Genomic DNA, 14,320 nt, shown 5'->3' with positions numbered 1-14,320 from the left:
CACCTACTTCGCAGGACGGGGAGGCGCGGGGGAGGAGACGGGAGGAACGTCCCTTCTTTACCTTCCCTAGTTTGGATTTCAAATTTGAGTAGGGGTTCATCGACATTTCTGGCAGCAGCTACTGTGACCTGGAGGCCGAGTCCCAGGAAGGCTCCTCGGCGGGGTCCGGCTCTAGAGCTACCGATAACGCCCCCCGCAGACCGGCGTTCCGGGGACCAGCTGGGGTGCGAGGCTGCCAGCCCGTGGCCTCACAGACCAGCCTGTAGCCAGAGGGGTGTGAGCTACACTTCTTCCCTGAAAGGCCTGGTACTTCCGTTCTAAAGCTCTGGTTTCCTTGGGGAACGTAACTGTGACGCGCAGTAGGTGCGCTGTCTTTAGTCTTCCCCGTTCCCACCCCGGGCCCAAAAGGGTTAAATCTTGGCTCCAGCATCCTGGGAGAAGGTAAGACCAAGTAGGTCTGAGGTGAGGGGTTAGTAACTGGGTGCCGAAGAGGTGTGGCTGGGGTTCTTTCTGTTTGTTAGCCAGGTCAAGGGTGGGAAGTTCCTAGAGCCTTAAGCAAAGAGAGTTACGGCCTTGTTGGGCCGGGTTCCCCTTGCCTCTGCCCTGCCCCCATGCAGGACCAACCACGCCTGTGCGTGTGGAAATGCATTTATAACGACCGTACGCCCCCTGCTCCCGCTTTAGTCTTTCTTACCTTTTCCATTAACGTTTTTTTTTTTGTTGTTGTTGTTGTTTTGTTTTGTAATTGTAAAAAAAAAAGTCGTTTACCTTCATTTGGTGAGACTGGGATAGTTATCTGGCACGTGGAGAAAGGAATCAAACGCTACAGAGATTCTGACATCTGGCAGGGGCTTTTGTTGCAACTTTTCAGTTCTTTCTGTAAAAGAAACAAAGAGCAGAACTCCAAACACCAGAGACCCACACTGAAAAACAGTGTGAGAGGTTTTATCAGGGCTTCTTTTCAAAGCTAAGTCCAACATCAGGTCACAACTCATATCTTCTTACGAAATTCTGCCATTTTATTACGTCGAGATGAAATCCGGTCTTCAAGGTATATGTCCTCTTTTAAATGGTAACCTGATCGAGGCGTTATTGGATTACTGCCAGGTGAAAATGGTATTGAGTCGTTTTACAGCTCTGTACTTTGTCTATTAACTTGCACTCGGGGGTTTTGTTTGTTTGTTTGTTTGACCTTACCAAGTCACTCAGCATGGTAGCATTGGCAATTCTTAACAGGTTTGGGAACTTGTCAGAGCCTGCAGATTGTGTGGTGTTATTTATTGGCTTTGCAATGATACCTTTATTCTAGTGAACTATGAAGAAATATAGCATTCAGTCTTTAAGCCAGAAGGAAGAGTCTAATTTTGCATGTTGTCAATTAAATCCAGAGGGGAGACTTCCCTCTGAGGTGTTCTTTTAAAGAGTTTACAGATGTGGGGTTTTTTTTTTTGTTGTTTTGTTTTGTTTTGTTTTAGAGATGATGTATTTGTTTCTCTTTTTGATTTAGAAGTTAATTCTGTATTGATTCAAAAGCTTGATGTTAATTATTGGAAAAAAGAAAATAACTAGTAAAGTTTCTCTGTTAGGGGACTGCAAGGATATCTCCCTCTCCCCTCCTCTCTAAACTCTTAACTCTGTAAGTAGCCCAGGTTGTCCATGAACTCAAGGTGATCCTCTTGCTTCAGTCTCTTGTGTACTGAAATTACAAATGTGGGCTACTACACCTTGAATTTTACATAATTACTTCAGCTCCTCATAGAATCTTTACTTGACATTAAACTGGAAGGTTAAGTGAGCTGGTAGAGGGGATTCAGATACTGAAGTAAGTACTTGACCACACAGACTTTTGTGACTCTTTACTTTCTTCCTTCCTTATTTCCTTCCTCACTCCCTCCCTCCTTCCTTCCTTCTGTCCTCGTATCTTAAGTACTTTCTTGAAAGGTTTACACAGGCAACCCTGAGTGGTCCCCAGCCCTGGTATCTGAAAGTTCTTAATGTCATGTCCAGAGCAAGCTTGGTTTTCTTTGTTCCTCACCCCTGAAACCCACATACTCACATAGTCAAGTTCATATTTTATAACAGATGCGACAAGCATTATTAAAGAGTACAAAAAGGAGTTTTTCAAATGAAAGCTAGTCCGTCCTTTCTTCCTTCCTTCCTTCCTTCCTTCCTTCCTTCCTTCCTTCCTTCCTTCCTTCCTTCCTTCCTTCCTTCCTTCCTTCCCTGAGACAGAGTTTCTCTGTGTAGCTTTGGCTGTGCTGGACTCACTTTGTAGACAGGCTGGCCTCAAACTCACAGAGATCACCTGCCTCTGCCTTCTAGAGCTCTGGGATTCCAGGCATATGCTATGGAGCCATCTGCTAGCTTTTCTTCTTAAGGACTTATTTGTGTGTAGCTGTAAAATACTGAAACTGCTCATTTAGTTTTTCTTTCTTTCTTCTAGCTATAATTAATTATTCAGTATGCTTCCATTGACTGAGGAAAACAAACACGTGGCCAAGTTATTGTTCAGTTCTGGAACCTGTCCAAGATGTATCTTCAGATTCTGTGGTGTGGATCTTCATACACCTTACAAATGCTCATCCAAGGTATTTTCTTCTTAACTTAAAGAATGTTTTTAATAGTTTGGAATGAATGTCAGTAGCTTTGAGTACAGTGAGTGATCCATAATACCACTAAAGGAGGAAAATTAATAAAATTATTTCTACTAAGGTAATTTTGGAATTGCAATTATCCTAAAAATTTGATGTAGGAATATAGTTGTTTTTTGAGTGATTACATTATTACTTAACATTTAGTGTAACGAAGCATCTTGTGTGGAATTTTTTGCTACATTTAATATTTGTGTAGATGTTTTATAAAGGGCATCTAAACACCATATCACAAGGTATCGCTTCTCACCAGATGCTAACGTGATGCAGCAGGATGGGGCACATCATAGTCCTGATTTTTTTTTTTTTTAAATAGAAATGAATTTGGTTACCTTTTTAAAAATTAAATCTTATTTATTATTTTTATGAGTATGTACATATTTATGAGTCGTGTGAATGCCTGTTTGTGTGTGGGCATGCGCACTGTGTATATGTATGTGTGTGTATGTATATATGTATAGATTAATTTTCTCCTTCCACTGTAGACTCTGAGAAATGAAACATTGTTAGGCTTGTATGACAAGTGCGCCTACAAACGGCCTGTATTGCTAGTTTTGGTTACCCATTGCTTGCTGTGTGTTACCATTTACATGTATGTATGAGTGTATCCTTCTGGTACTAGGGATTAAGCCCAGGGCTTTACACATGGCAGTATTCTGTCACCGATCCATGTTCCAGCCTCCACTTGTGGCACTGAGTGTATGTTCTGGGAAGTGTGTCTTTAGATGACTTCGTGCTGTGCGAACATTGTGGAATGTGCTTAAATTAAGATGGCTGCAGTATTACTAGGCAGGGTACTCTTCAGGGCCCGCCGCTCGCAGCTGTGCAGTCTGCTGTTGTCGGGAAGCCTTTAAATGGAAGCTTTATGAGAATCGTCATTCCTAGTGCTAGTGACACAGAAACTTAGTCTTTCACGCTGTGGTAATGCATAGAGAGCTACGCCATTGAATAGAATACGTTCACATAAAGCATATAACATGCCTGTGACATATGCTTGATGCCAACAGTGACATTCTTTTCAAAGACAAACATGTCTAGATATATATACTCTATAACTGTGTTTCTTACTTTAAATATTGCTAATAATGACGCAGCGATGCTATTGTTTTTCTCTATTGTTGTCTGTGTCTTCTGTGTTAGAAATATCAGTAGTGCCTACCGTTCGACTGCTTTACTGCATGTCAAGCTTTCATTTAATTTCTTGTAAGGACATGCTGAGATTATCTCTACTTTCAGATGAAGCGAGTGAAACAGAGAGATTAAGCAGCAGCCCAAAGTTAAACAGCTTATTAAATGAGCAGGCTAGAACTGAACAGTGTTTCTGAGTTCAAAGCCTAGACTTTGGGGCTAGAAGACCTGGATGTGAATCTCAGTCCCACCACTCTATAGCTTCAGTTCGCTTCTCTGTACATGGGAACGGTGGTAACTTCTACCTCACCAATTTCAAGGGGCATGACCTCTTAAGTATGTGAAAGCAATTGGAGGCCAGTGATAGTCGTTACGTGTGTAAAAGCTCAGCTTAGTCCAGCTTTGTATAATCTTCCTTACATACTTTTCCATACACGTCACAGTGTATACATATCATATATATGATATGTGTATGAAATATATCATATATATACTGTAGCCAGAATACATTTTATACAAAGAGACTATCAGCAACTTTGACTTGTAATGTTCTTTGTGAATAAGTATAAACAAAATATTTGAAGGCTTTTTTGAAATGTTTAAGCTTTATTTTGTTCCAGTCATATAGCTATCATGAGCACACACACACATACCATGTTACAGATGGCAGGTAGCAGTCAACATTTGTGTGGATCATATTATACCAGTATGTATGTATAGATGTGTGAATTTTTGTGAAAATTGAAGTGCTAATGCATCAACAAAATGAATTTAATGTTTGAATGAAAAAAATTATCTTGAGTTAGTGTAGTCTAACTGAATTCAAATGATTTCCCCAGCAACTGGACACTAAAACTGGCCCGATGTAGCACAAGGAAAACTGAGCATTTAGAGGGGTGGAGGGGAGAAGTATCAGCCTTTCAAGCGGAGGCTTGTTTTTACATTCTAATACAAGGAATGACAGAAATTGGACAAAAAATGTAGAAGAGGGCTTTTTTTGATTAATGCATATAAATGGATTGTAACTATGGCACCAAATTTTAGCACTGCAAAATGTATGTATTTTGGTAAATTGTCTCAGTTCACTTGCTCAGCCTCTAAATGATGAGATTTCACATTAATTAACACTTGGTACTTGTGAGGTTGTTAAGTAATTTAGCAAGAATAAAAATCAGCTCGTATTTTCCTCTGTGTGTGTGGACTGTGTGTGTCTGTGTGTCTGTCTGTTTTTCTGCCGTTGGAGCTGGAACCCAGGACCTTGTGCATGCTAAGTAGGTATTTTACCACTGAGCTACATCTCTGTCCTAGTTTGTGTTTTTATATTTCAGTAGTTAGAATTGAATTTCGTTTTAAATTAGTAGTGGATGCCCTTCCCAATAGAACTACAAGCCAGGTTTGTAAATTTGTTGATGGAGCCTCACGGATTTGTGAAATTCTTCTGGAAAAACATCCACATATAAAAAGTATTTGATCAGTATATGGGTTAAATGCACTGATAATAAATTCAGAGGCACCAGTCACGCATGGGCGTTGCAATAAGGACAGAGATTAAAGCACTTCTCCTTGATGCCATTTAGCCAAGAGGGAGCCCAGATCTGAATTCTCTACTCTGTTCTCCTTGTCGTTGTCTGTCTCCCTGGTGTCTTAGTTTGAGACTGCGCCTGCCTGAAGGCTGCCTGGTGAAATATCCCTGTGTGTGTCTGTCTGTTCCTAACAAACGGCTTGTTTGGTCTTTTTTTAAAAAATATGTTTTTGAATTTTATTTCTGATCATGTGTGTCTGGGTAATGTATGCCATGTGTGGGGTGCCCACAGAGGTCAGAGGCATTGGAGCCCCTGCACCTGGAGTTACAGACAATGTGAGCTACCTACTGGAGTCCTCTGGAGAGCAGTCCATGCTCTTAACCACTGAGCCATCTCTCTAGCCCCATCTCTTTTATTAAACAGCAGAGAAGTCGTCACATTGACAAGGAATGAGGAATGCAGAAATACTAATGTTAAATATTTACAGAAATATCTAACAGTTTCACAAGGAGTTAAGTCTGACTGCAGCTGACCCGGATAGCAAGCCCTGTCAGGCAGTAGCTGACTGCTGCTGTCAGCAGGTATGGTGGATATTCATTTTATAAGGCTGATTTCAGCCTATATGCTGTGTCCAGCAAATGATTATCGTAATACACACACAAACACACATGCGTTACTCCTGGGCCAAGAGCAAGGGGAGTACACCATTTGAGATTGTGGCTATGCATTGGCTTAGGTAATAAAGGGTTAGTTGGGGAATTCAAGGCAAGCAAGGCTGGTCGTTATATTGCTCTCTCAAAGGCAGGTTAAACAGACCGCAGGATAACAGTTTTAAGTGACCTCAAGGTGTATTATTAACTTTGGCTGTGAGCTTCAGCAAAAGTTCCAGTCTCTTGGAATGTAAGAGATACTTCTATCCCAAGGCAGGGCCACAGGTTAGTATATCAGAATTCCTAGAAAGCCAGAGCTTTCTAGGAATAAATAAATTGGTTTCTGCTGAATTGTTATAAACCAGCCTTGTATGAGTTCCTGCTATTACAGTCTTCTTTATACCTTGTTCTGAGACTGCGCCTCATTCTGTACTTCTGGGTGGCTTGAACTCAGGAGATCTGCTGCCTCAGCCTCTGAGCGCTCTAGTGGAATCTAGAGGGCTGGGATGCTTTAAACCCCACTGCTCGGAGGCAGGCAGCTCTCTTGTGCAACACCCAAGTGTATGTTACTTGTGCCTTTGAATTTATTATTAATGAGCTTAATCCATGTGCTTATCAAATACCTGTTATACATCTGGATTTTTTTTTTTTTTTCAGAAGAATTTTGTAAATCAGTGATGCTAACACCCCAGTGTGAAGTAGAAAGGCTCCATTAACAAATTTACAAACCTGGCTTGTAGTTCAATTGGGAAGGACATTCATTACTAATTAAAATAACAAAAAGGAAAAACAAGAATGAAGTGCCATCACACGAACCTGACTTTCATGTTTTGCCATAGGACCCTCAAAGCCGCTTTAAAATGTTATTGCTTTTTCTCTTATTAACTTTTTAGGAGTTGTTCGATGCTCTACAAAAATTTCTAGAACCTAAAAAAGATGAATTAATTTTGGAAGTTTCAAACCCACCACTCAAGAAAATTCGTCTACAAGAAGATGGGCTCGATAATTTGAGTGCAAATTGTAAGGAGGGAGTCTCTGTTGCTGAAGATGAAAGCATGGCCTCTAAGCCTTCAAATTTGAGTGTGTGCAATGTTTGCTTAGGAATTCTTCAGGGATTCTGCGAAAAAGAGTTTGTTACAAAGGTAAGCATCTGTTCCTCGTAAAACAGTGTGAGCCTTAAGGCTTTGAATCCTTACACATACCATTCCTGAACATACCATCCCTGTCAGCTTCGCTTAGTCCAGGCGGCCATAAAGTCTCTTCTTAGTTAAAAGAGCCCAACTATTCTGAAACGGTTATATCAACATATTGCAAAATTAGTAAAAACTGTCTGACCCTCAACATGTTGTCATGAAACTGCCAGTTGTGTAGGGTCAGAGTTAACACATACTTACCATCATGATGTTTGTGAAGAGATGTGGAAGTCTTTTGACTGTTTATGTCTGTTTTGGGCAGCACTAGGGATTGGCTGGGCACATGTTAGGCAGGTGCTGTGTCATGGGCTCGGCCCTGGCTCCCAAGGGAGTGCTAGGAAGCTGTGCACTGTCGTCTCCTGGGAGAAATATCTTCTTAGAGCCTCATTTTCAACAGTTCTTGGGAGTTACATATTTGTAATACTCCTTTAGGTGTGCCAAAAGGTTGAAGCCTCTGGATTTGAATTCACCAGCGTGGTTTTATCAGTCTCCTTCCCACCGCAGCTGTCAGTGAGAGAGGTAAGGTCATTTGCACACTTCAGAGTGAATGCAAAATGTGTGCTAGGAATTCCTAAATTTTAAACCACAAGCAGACAGAAAGTGGAAATGTAAGCTGGGTGTAGGTGCTCACGCTTGTAATCTCAGCACTGGGAATGGGAGCAGGAAGGTGAGGACCTTGAGGCCATCCGGGCATGCATGCTGTGTGTGCAGAACCAAGGCTGCAGTGCAGTGGCATGCTGGGACATGAGCAAGGGTGGCCAGAAATGCCTTGGATTTATTGCAGAGTTGATTTTGAATTAATGTTGGTGGTTGTGTTTTCAGAAACCTTTTGCTGTTGTCAGTTTTTCTTGCAGCCCCCCACATTCAGTCATGTGTCTCAGATGTGGCTGTCACCCACAGTCTAAAAAGCTACCTTGATCAACATCACATTTAGCTAAAAGTACAAAATTTGTTAACTTTTGAATGTGAAGTTTCTCCTAGATAGTGGGTCTTAAACTTCTAACGTGTAAGATTTATTCCGAGGTAGGCATGGTGGCTCTTGCCTGGGATCCTGGTATTCAGGAGGCTGAGGCAGAAGGGTTGCCCAACCAGTAAGAGTTTCCCAGAGATTTGAATGTATTCAGTCAGGTAGGGCCTAGGAATTTGCATTCAAAACAGAATGCTGTTGTAAGAGTACACTTTAAGAAATTAATACTGATAGAATTGCGCAAAAGAGTTACATGGCGGGTTCACAAATCACGCCACACAACTGGTTCCACATGGGAGGTTTATTACAGGAAGGGGAGGGGGTCGCAGAGACTGTCTCTGGACAAAGCAGGAGAGAAAGAGAGAGAGAAGAGGAGCTTTGAGTTCTCCTATAAGGCAACCCAGAGCATGCGCAGGTAGTTTCTGGTGGTCAATGGGTGGTCTTCTAGGTAGCCTCACAGATGCCGGATAACCGGTTCATCGGGTTTCTTAGGGCCGGCAGTAAAGATGCCTGCTTAAGGATCCCAACAGATACTCTTAAGTTTGGTTTGTTTGGTTTTTTTTCTTAACATTTTATTTTATTTTTTTATTTGTGTGTTTGTGACTGTATATATGTGTGTGCATATGTGTGAATGTGTATATGTGTCTGTTTGTGTGGGTGTGTATGTGTATGCTTGGGTGCATGTGTGTGTGTGTGTGTGTGTGTGTGTGTGTACCTGTGTAAACATCAGGACTACTTGCAGTAGGTGATTCTGTCTTTCTGCCACGTGGGTACCGAATATTGAAGTCAAGTCCATCATCCTTGGCGATAGGTGCCCTTATCTGCAGAACCATCTTGCCACTTCAAAATTAAGGATTAAATATATATGTGTATATATATACATGTATATATACACGTATGTATGTATTCATTTCTGAGAGTGAAGAGAAAAACATGAGCTATACGTTTTGGACAGGTAAACTTCAATTAATGTAAGAAAAACTGACATAGCATCTGGGTGAAAAGGTAAGTGCAAAGATGCTGGATGAATGACTAAGAAGAAGCAGAAAGGTAGAGTGATCCTTTAGGGCGGATGAGGGCTGCACAAAGGGAAGGTTTCCTAAATGGGCTCAAGTGTTCTGGCTTGGTAAATTACACTTCAGGATAGATTTAAACCAGCCAGAAGCTGCTCACAATCCTGAGGGCTGTTAAAAAGCAGCACATTTTCCAAGTGAGTGGAGACAAAGTGCAGTTCCAAACATGAATTAAGTTGCTTCTGGAAATTAGCAGCCGTTGAGTTGTGGACACTGAGCATGAGGAAGAATGACAGAGAACAAGTTTGCTGAGAGCGCAGTGTGCAGCCTCTGCCAGAGCTGCCAGTGTGGGCAGCCTCAGCCAGCTGGCTGACCAGTCTTCCTTCTCAAGGTAACTTCCTGAAAGTAGCTGTAGCGTGGGTGGGGCCCGAATACAGTTGGCTGGATTGTGCTGGGCTTTCTGTATCTGAAAGGATCAGAGTGGGTGACTCATCTCAAGCGGGACAGTGTTCCTAAACATGATATGAGGATCAGCCATGTGAAACTTTATTGCGGAACGATGTTACAATAGTTGCTGGGTCTTGACTTTCTGTCCTTCCAAATCCTAATCTCCAGAAGTGGGACACAGAAGCCCTCTGACATGTGTGCACATTGGACACAAGCATCACTGCACCGAAGGGACATTCCTCACGAGCTTCAGGGCTCTTCCCTGCTCTCTTCTGAGCATGGTTTCTTGTAGTGACACTGTAGTGAGAACCCTCACTGTGGGCTGCATGACACGGGGTGAGAGTGCAACGGGCATGCTGGGTGTCAATTCACAAAAGAGCTGATGAATAAGGTCAGTTTAAGAAGACAAAATAAGGATAGATATGCCAAATAAGTGGACGACTTACTCTGTTTACAGAGACGCCTCTGGGGTGTAGGTTTGAATTGGTTAAAGAGACACTGAGCCAATTAGATGATATGAAATGGGATACAGTGTGGAGAGTGCTTGGGTCTCAGCCCGGCTGAAAAGGTGGCGCTTCTCTGCTTAGTGCTCCTGTCCTTGGAATGCCATTCTTAGATGAGTGTTTCTGCTTTACAAGGAACAAAGGCAAGTGGGATGGCATTGGGTTAGTCCATGTTCAGAAGGCAGGCTCAGGCTGGATGTAGTTCTCATCCCAAAGGACTTACCCGGGACGGATGTGCTTTCTAACACTGGGATTAAACCAAGGGCCGACAGCACCTGGCAGGAAGGGCTTCTTACCACGCTTTCAGCTCTAAGATCCAACATGGTTTTAAGGAAAACTAGGTTAGTGCCGTTGCCTCACAACAGCACTAACCTGAAGCGGGAGGGGGGGGAGGGAGTTTACATTTTTTCACTTCCGATAAAGAGGACAAAGACAAATTAGTGATTCCAGCCAGTGAGCTTGGTGAGCGTAAGTGCCTCGGGCAGCCATGTTACTAAAGGGCCCACCTCAGCAAAAATGATGACCAATGAAACCTGCATGCTGGGCTCCCTGAACAACCCAGCTACCCACCCAACAGTCTGTGTCTCCCTGCACTTGTTTGCCAGTTGTCTAATCTCTGGTGAGGACCTCATGAGTCTTGTAACTTTTGTGACCTTCTTGAGTCCCATGAGTTTAATGTTTCTTTTAAAATATTTGTGTGTGACATATGTCACACTGTGCCTGTGGACGTCAGAAGACAGCTTGCAGGAGTTGCTTCTTTCCTTAAAATATGTGAGTACCAGAGAGCAAATATGGTTGTCAGGCTTGGCCACAAGTACCTTTAGCTGCTGAGACGTTTTGCCAGCCCTCCTGTCATTCCATGGGCCTCATGACTGTCCCTGCCCCTTTTATGAGAGAATGTTTCAACCCTGAGAAAATGGCTACACAATAGTCTTCCCTTTCTGCTGGCTTTTATACTCTCCTGCCCCTTCTTCTGCATGTTCCTAGGCCTTGGAGGGGAGGGGCAATGAAAGTGTGTGATTACTATCTTCCATTTCTGGCCGAGCCTTTGGTCACTGTGCCACAGCAGTAGATTTTCATTCTCAGAGATTTGACTGGTGGCTTGCTGTAATAACCATCTCTCATTGCAAAAGATATGTTTCCTTCTGTTATTGAGGCTGAGAGCCCAGGATGGGTGTAAACACAAACGTTTGGAAATCAGCTTGATAAGGGAACAGTAGAGCTCTCCACTGTCGCCTGTGACTCCTCAGTCACAAGTGTTTGTCCTGGGCCTGCAGCACACTGCGGGGTTCCTTCCTGTGGTGGGAGCCGCAATCCAGGCGGACTTCTGTTGTTGTTGCCCTGCTTTTGAGACTGGCTTCTGTGAAGTCAGTGACAGCACTGCGCTGAAGCTGCTAACCAGACTAAACCAGACCAGACCAGACTTAGGCTAAACTGGGATGAGTATTCCAGTCTTGCTAATTCTTTGAGGGTTAGCTTTACCACCTGAATCCAGCAGAGGGCGAGATTGTCTCACCAGTGTGGTTCATTTTCACACGCCTGCTAGTGCAGAGCGGGTCCCTTAGCTCGCCCTGGTGATTTCAGATTGTCTCCTAAACGTTACTGTGATCATCCGAAACACCCTGCTTCTCAATGTGGAGGTCGTTTTGTTTATCAAATCAAAACGTTACATTTCTTGTCTCCATTCTTTGCATTAAATACTCCAAATTAGTTAAGAATAAAAGTACCAATTCTGTAGCAGTACTTTTTTACTTAAAAATTCTCTTTTCTTAAAATTTTGTAAGTTAATATTTTTAAATATTGGTTTTAGTTAAATTAGTGGGCTCGTTGCCGGTTTGGATCTGTTGATCTCATTAGGATCAGAAAAAAAAGGAATGTGCAGACTCACTTGGCATAGTGCAGTTCTTGTAATCCGGTACTTACAGGAGTGTGAGTTCAAGGCTAGCCAAGGCTAGATGCTGGTTCCCTATATTCAAACAAACAAAAAGAAAGAAATAGAATGCACACACTCAAAGATTTGCATGCATTTACAGACCATGGGGTTTTTCTGAATTGGATCCTGTAGTAAAATCTCCCCCCTTTGCTAATGTTCTTACTATTCTGGAGGACAGTGGTTTTTCTAGTTATGTTTAGTCCCCAAATCTAACTGTAAATATAGAGAACTACTCATTTAAGATTGTAATGTCAGCTGTGCATGGTGGCACACACCTGTAATCCCAGCATTTGAGAGAAAGAGGCAGACAGATGTCTGTAAGTTCGAAGCCAGCCTGGTCTACAAAGTGAGTCCAGGGCAGCGAGGGCTTCACAGAGAAGCCCTAAAGATTGTAATGTGTGCGTAGAGCTGAGCTGGCTGTCTTCTGATTCAGCAGTTATAGTTTCTTCTTTCTCTTCATTTTTCCCGTTTTTCAACTTATAATTTGTGTGGCAGATACCCCTTCTAGATATCCGACACACCAGAGGTCTGCTCTCTTCTTCTGTCCTTTCTGAGCTTAGAAAGATGGGTTTAAAGTCTGTTTTAGCATCCGTGGCCCCTGATTACTCTCTGCAAGGTCTGTGGTCCAGGGTTTTAAAGTACACAGGCTATGTGTGTGTCTATGCAGAGGCCAGAGGTCAGCCTTGGAATTCTTCAGGAGCTTGAGACTGAGGTCTCTTGCTGACCTGGCGTTTGCGATTTGGCTAAGCTGGCTGGCTGTCCAGAGCTTCAGGAATCCACTTGCCAGCACTTTCTGCCAAGCTTTTTTCCGTGGGTCCTGGGGCCCAGACGCAAGTCCTCATGCTCTGCTGGCAAGCGTTTTACCAACAGCCCGCTTCCTCGACCGTCCAGGCTGCGAGTGTGTGTGAGGCGCAGTTGCACACAGCCCGGGTGGGCCCTCTGGAGGACTCCGAGTGCCGCTCTACCACCCCAAGCCTCTGTCTCCACACCTGCCAGGGCTAGGTTGCACGCTCATGTGCTGCCTCAGTTGGCCTCTTACATAGGTAGGTGTGGGGGATTTGAACTCGTGCTCCTGCTTGAACAGCAAGCGCTCTTGCCCACTGTCTTTCTGGTCCCCAGGGCACAACTTTAAAAACCTTCCTAGCACACTAGTGTGTCCACGAAGCCCTCCAAACCCATCATCCCATCATGTAACCCTGGGAACTTGCCCCATGGGTTACCAGCACACGCCACGTGACTATTCACACCTGTCCAGAACCGGGCTGTGTCCCCGAGACCCACAGGGTGGAAGGGAGAACCAGTGCTCACGAATTGCCCTGACCTCAGCGTGTACGTCATGGTGTGCACGTCACGGCGTTCGTCTCCAAGGGAGGTAGTTATGCACGTTGCTGTGACTTCCCTCTCTAGGTATAAACCCATTCGTATCTTTGAGAATGTCTGGCAGGAAGTCGTGAGTTCCCAGCCTTTCTGTATAGGTGATCACCATTTAAAAGTTGTCACTCTTGCCGTGTGTGTGTGCTGTGTTGGGGTAGGAAGCCCGTGCCACAGCAAGTGTCTGGAGGTCTGAGGACAACTTGTCCAGTCAGTTTTCTCCCACCTTGATGTGGGTTCTGGGGATACATCTCACTCTACCAGGCTTGCAGAGCAAACACCGCTAGGTGCCACACTACCTCGTGTGGGGTGCAGGCATGTGCGTGCCACGGTGCACATGGGCCGCCCAGAGGCAGCTTGTGGAGCTTCGTTCTCTCGTCTAGCGGGTGGGGGCTGGAATCTGCTCATTGTGCTGGAGGGAAGGGCCGTCACCTGTGGACCCGTCTCAGTGGCCCTCTTCAACTTTGCTGTATTCCTAGTGTGTGGATTGGCAGAAAGGTAATTTCTCCATTCTTGAGGAAAGTGGCGACTCTTCTAGCCATCCGTCTTCATTTGACAAAGAGAAACCAAAGCTCACAGAAAACAAAGCCTGTGCGTGCTTACTGGGATTTGAATGTTTGCCTGCTCCTTTAAAAACATTTTTTAAAGCCACATTAACTCTTCACCTTGTAAATTTATGTGTATTTTACTTTACCTGGTCATCTTGGCTCCATGAGAATGACCCTTTTTTAAAGTTCTCACATTGTTTTTACTATTTATTTTAAGTATACAAAGTAATAGGTTTTATTGTGGTGTTTTCATACATGTGTCATACTTGGTTCTAAGCAGCAGTGGTCGAGGAGGGCTGGACCACTATGGGAGTAGATACCTATTGGATGCAGGGATGCAGCTGAAGGCATCCCCGAGTGTGTATTAAATGCTTAGAGATGTGCATTTACGTT

The 14,320-nt window shown here is 43.7% G+C and overlaps 1 protein-coding gene across 3 annotated transcripts in view; it reads left to right on the top strand.

Annotated features, from left to right (window-relative positions):
• The first annotated feature begins 18 nt into the window (after positions 1 to 18).
• Positions 19 to 14,320, top strand: part of Pus10 (pseudouridine synthase 10) — a 54,462-nt gene continuing 40,160 nt past the window's right edge. The window contains exons 1-4 of one of the 3 annotated variants that reach the window (XM_055628764.1): positions 19 to 441; positions 2,444 to 2,588; positions 6,846 to 7,094; positions 7,578 to 7,664. In XM_055628764.1, coding sequence (XP_055484739.1) covers positions 2,463 to 2,588; positions 6,846 to 7,094; positions 7,578 to 7,664 — 462 coding nt within the window. In that variant the 5' untranslated portion in view covers positions 19 to 441; positions 2,444 to 2,462. The other 2 variants (XM_055628766.1, XM_055628765.1) reach the window with 2 other exon arrangements.

Source organism: Psammomys obesus, unplaced genomic scaffold (genome assembly GCF_907164565.1).
Source record: "Psammomys obesus unplaced genomic scaffold, mPsaObe1.curated_primary_1811, whole genome shotgun sequence".
Classification (NCBI taxonomy): Eukaryota; Metazoa; Chordata; class Mammalia; order Rodentia; family Muridae; genus Psammomys; species Psammomys obesus.
This window is presented reverse-complemented; position numbering and strand designations above follow the sequence as displayed.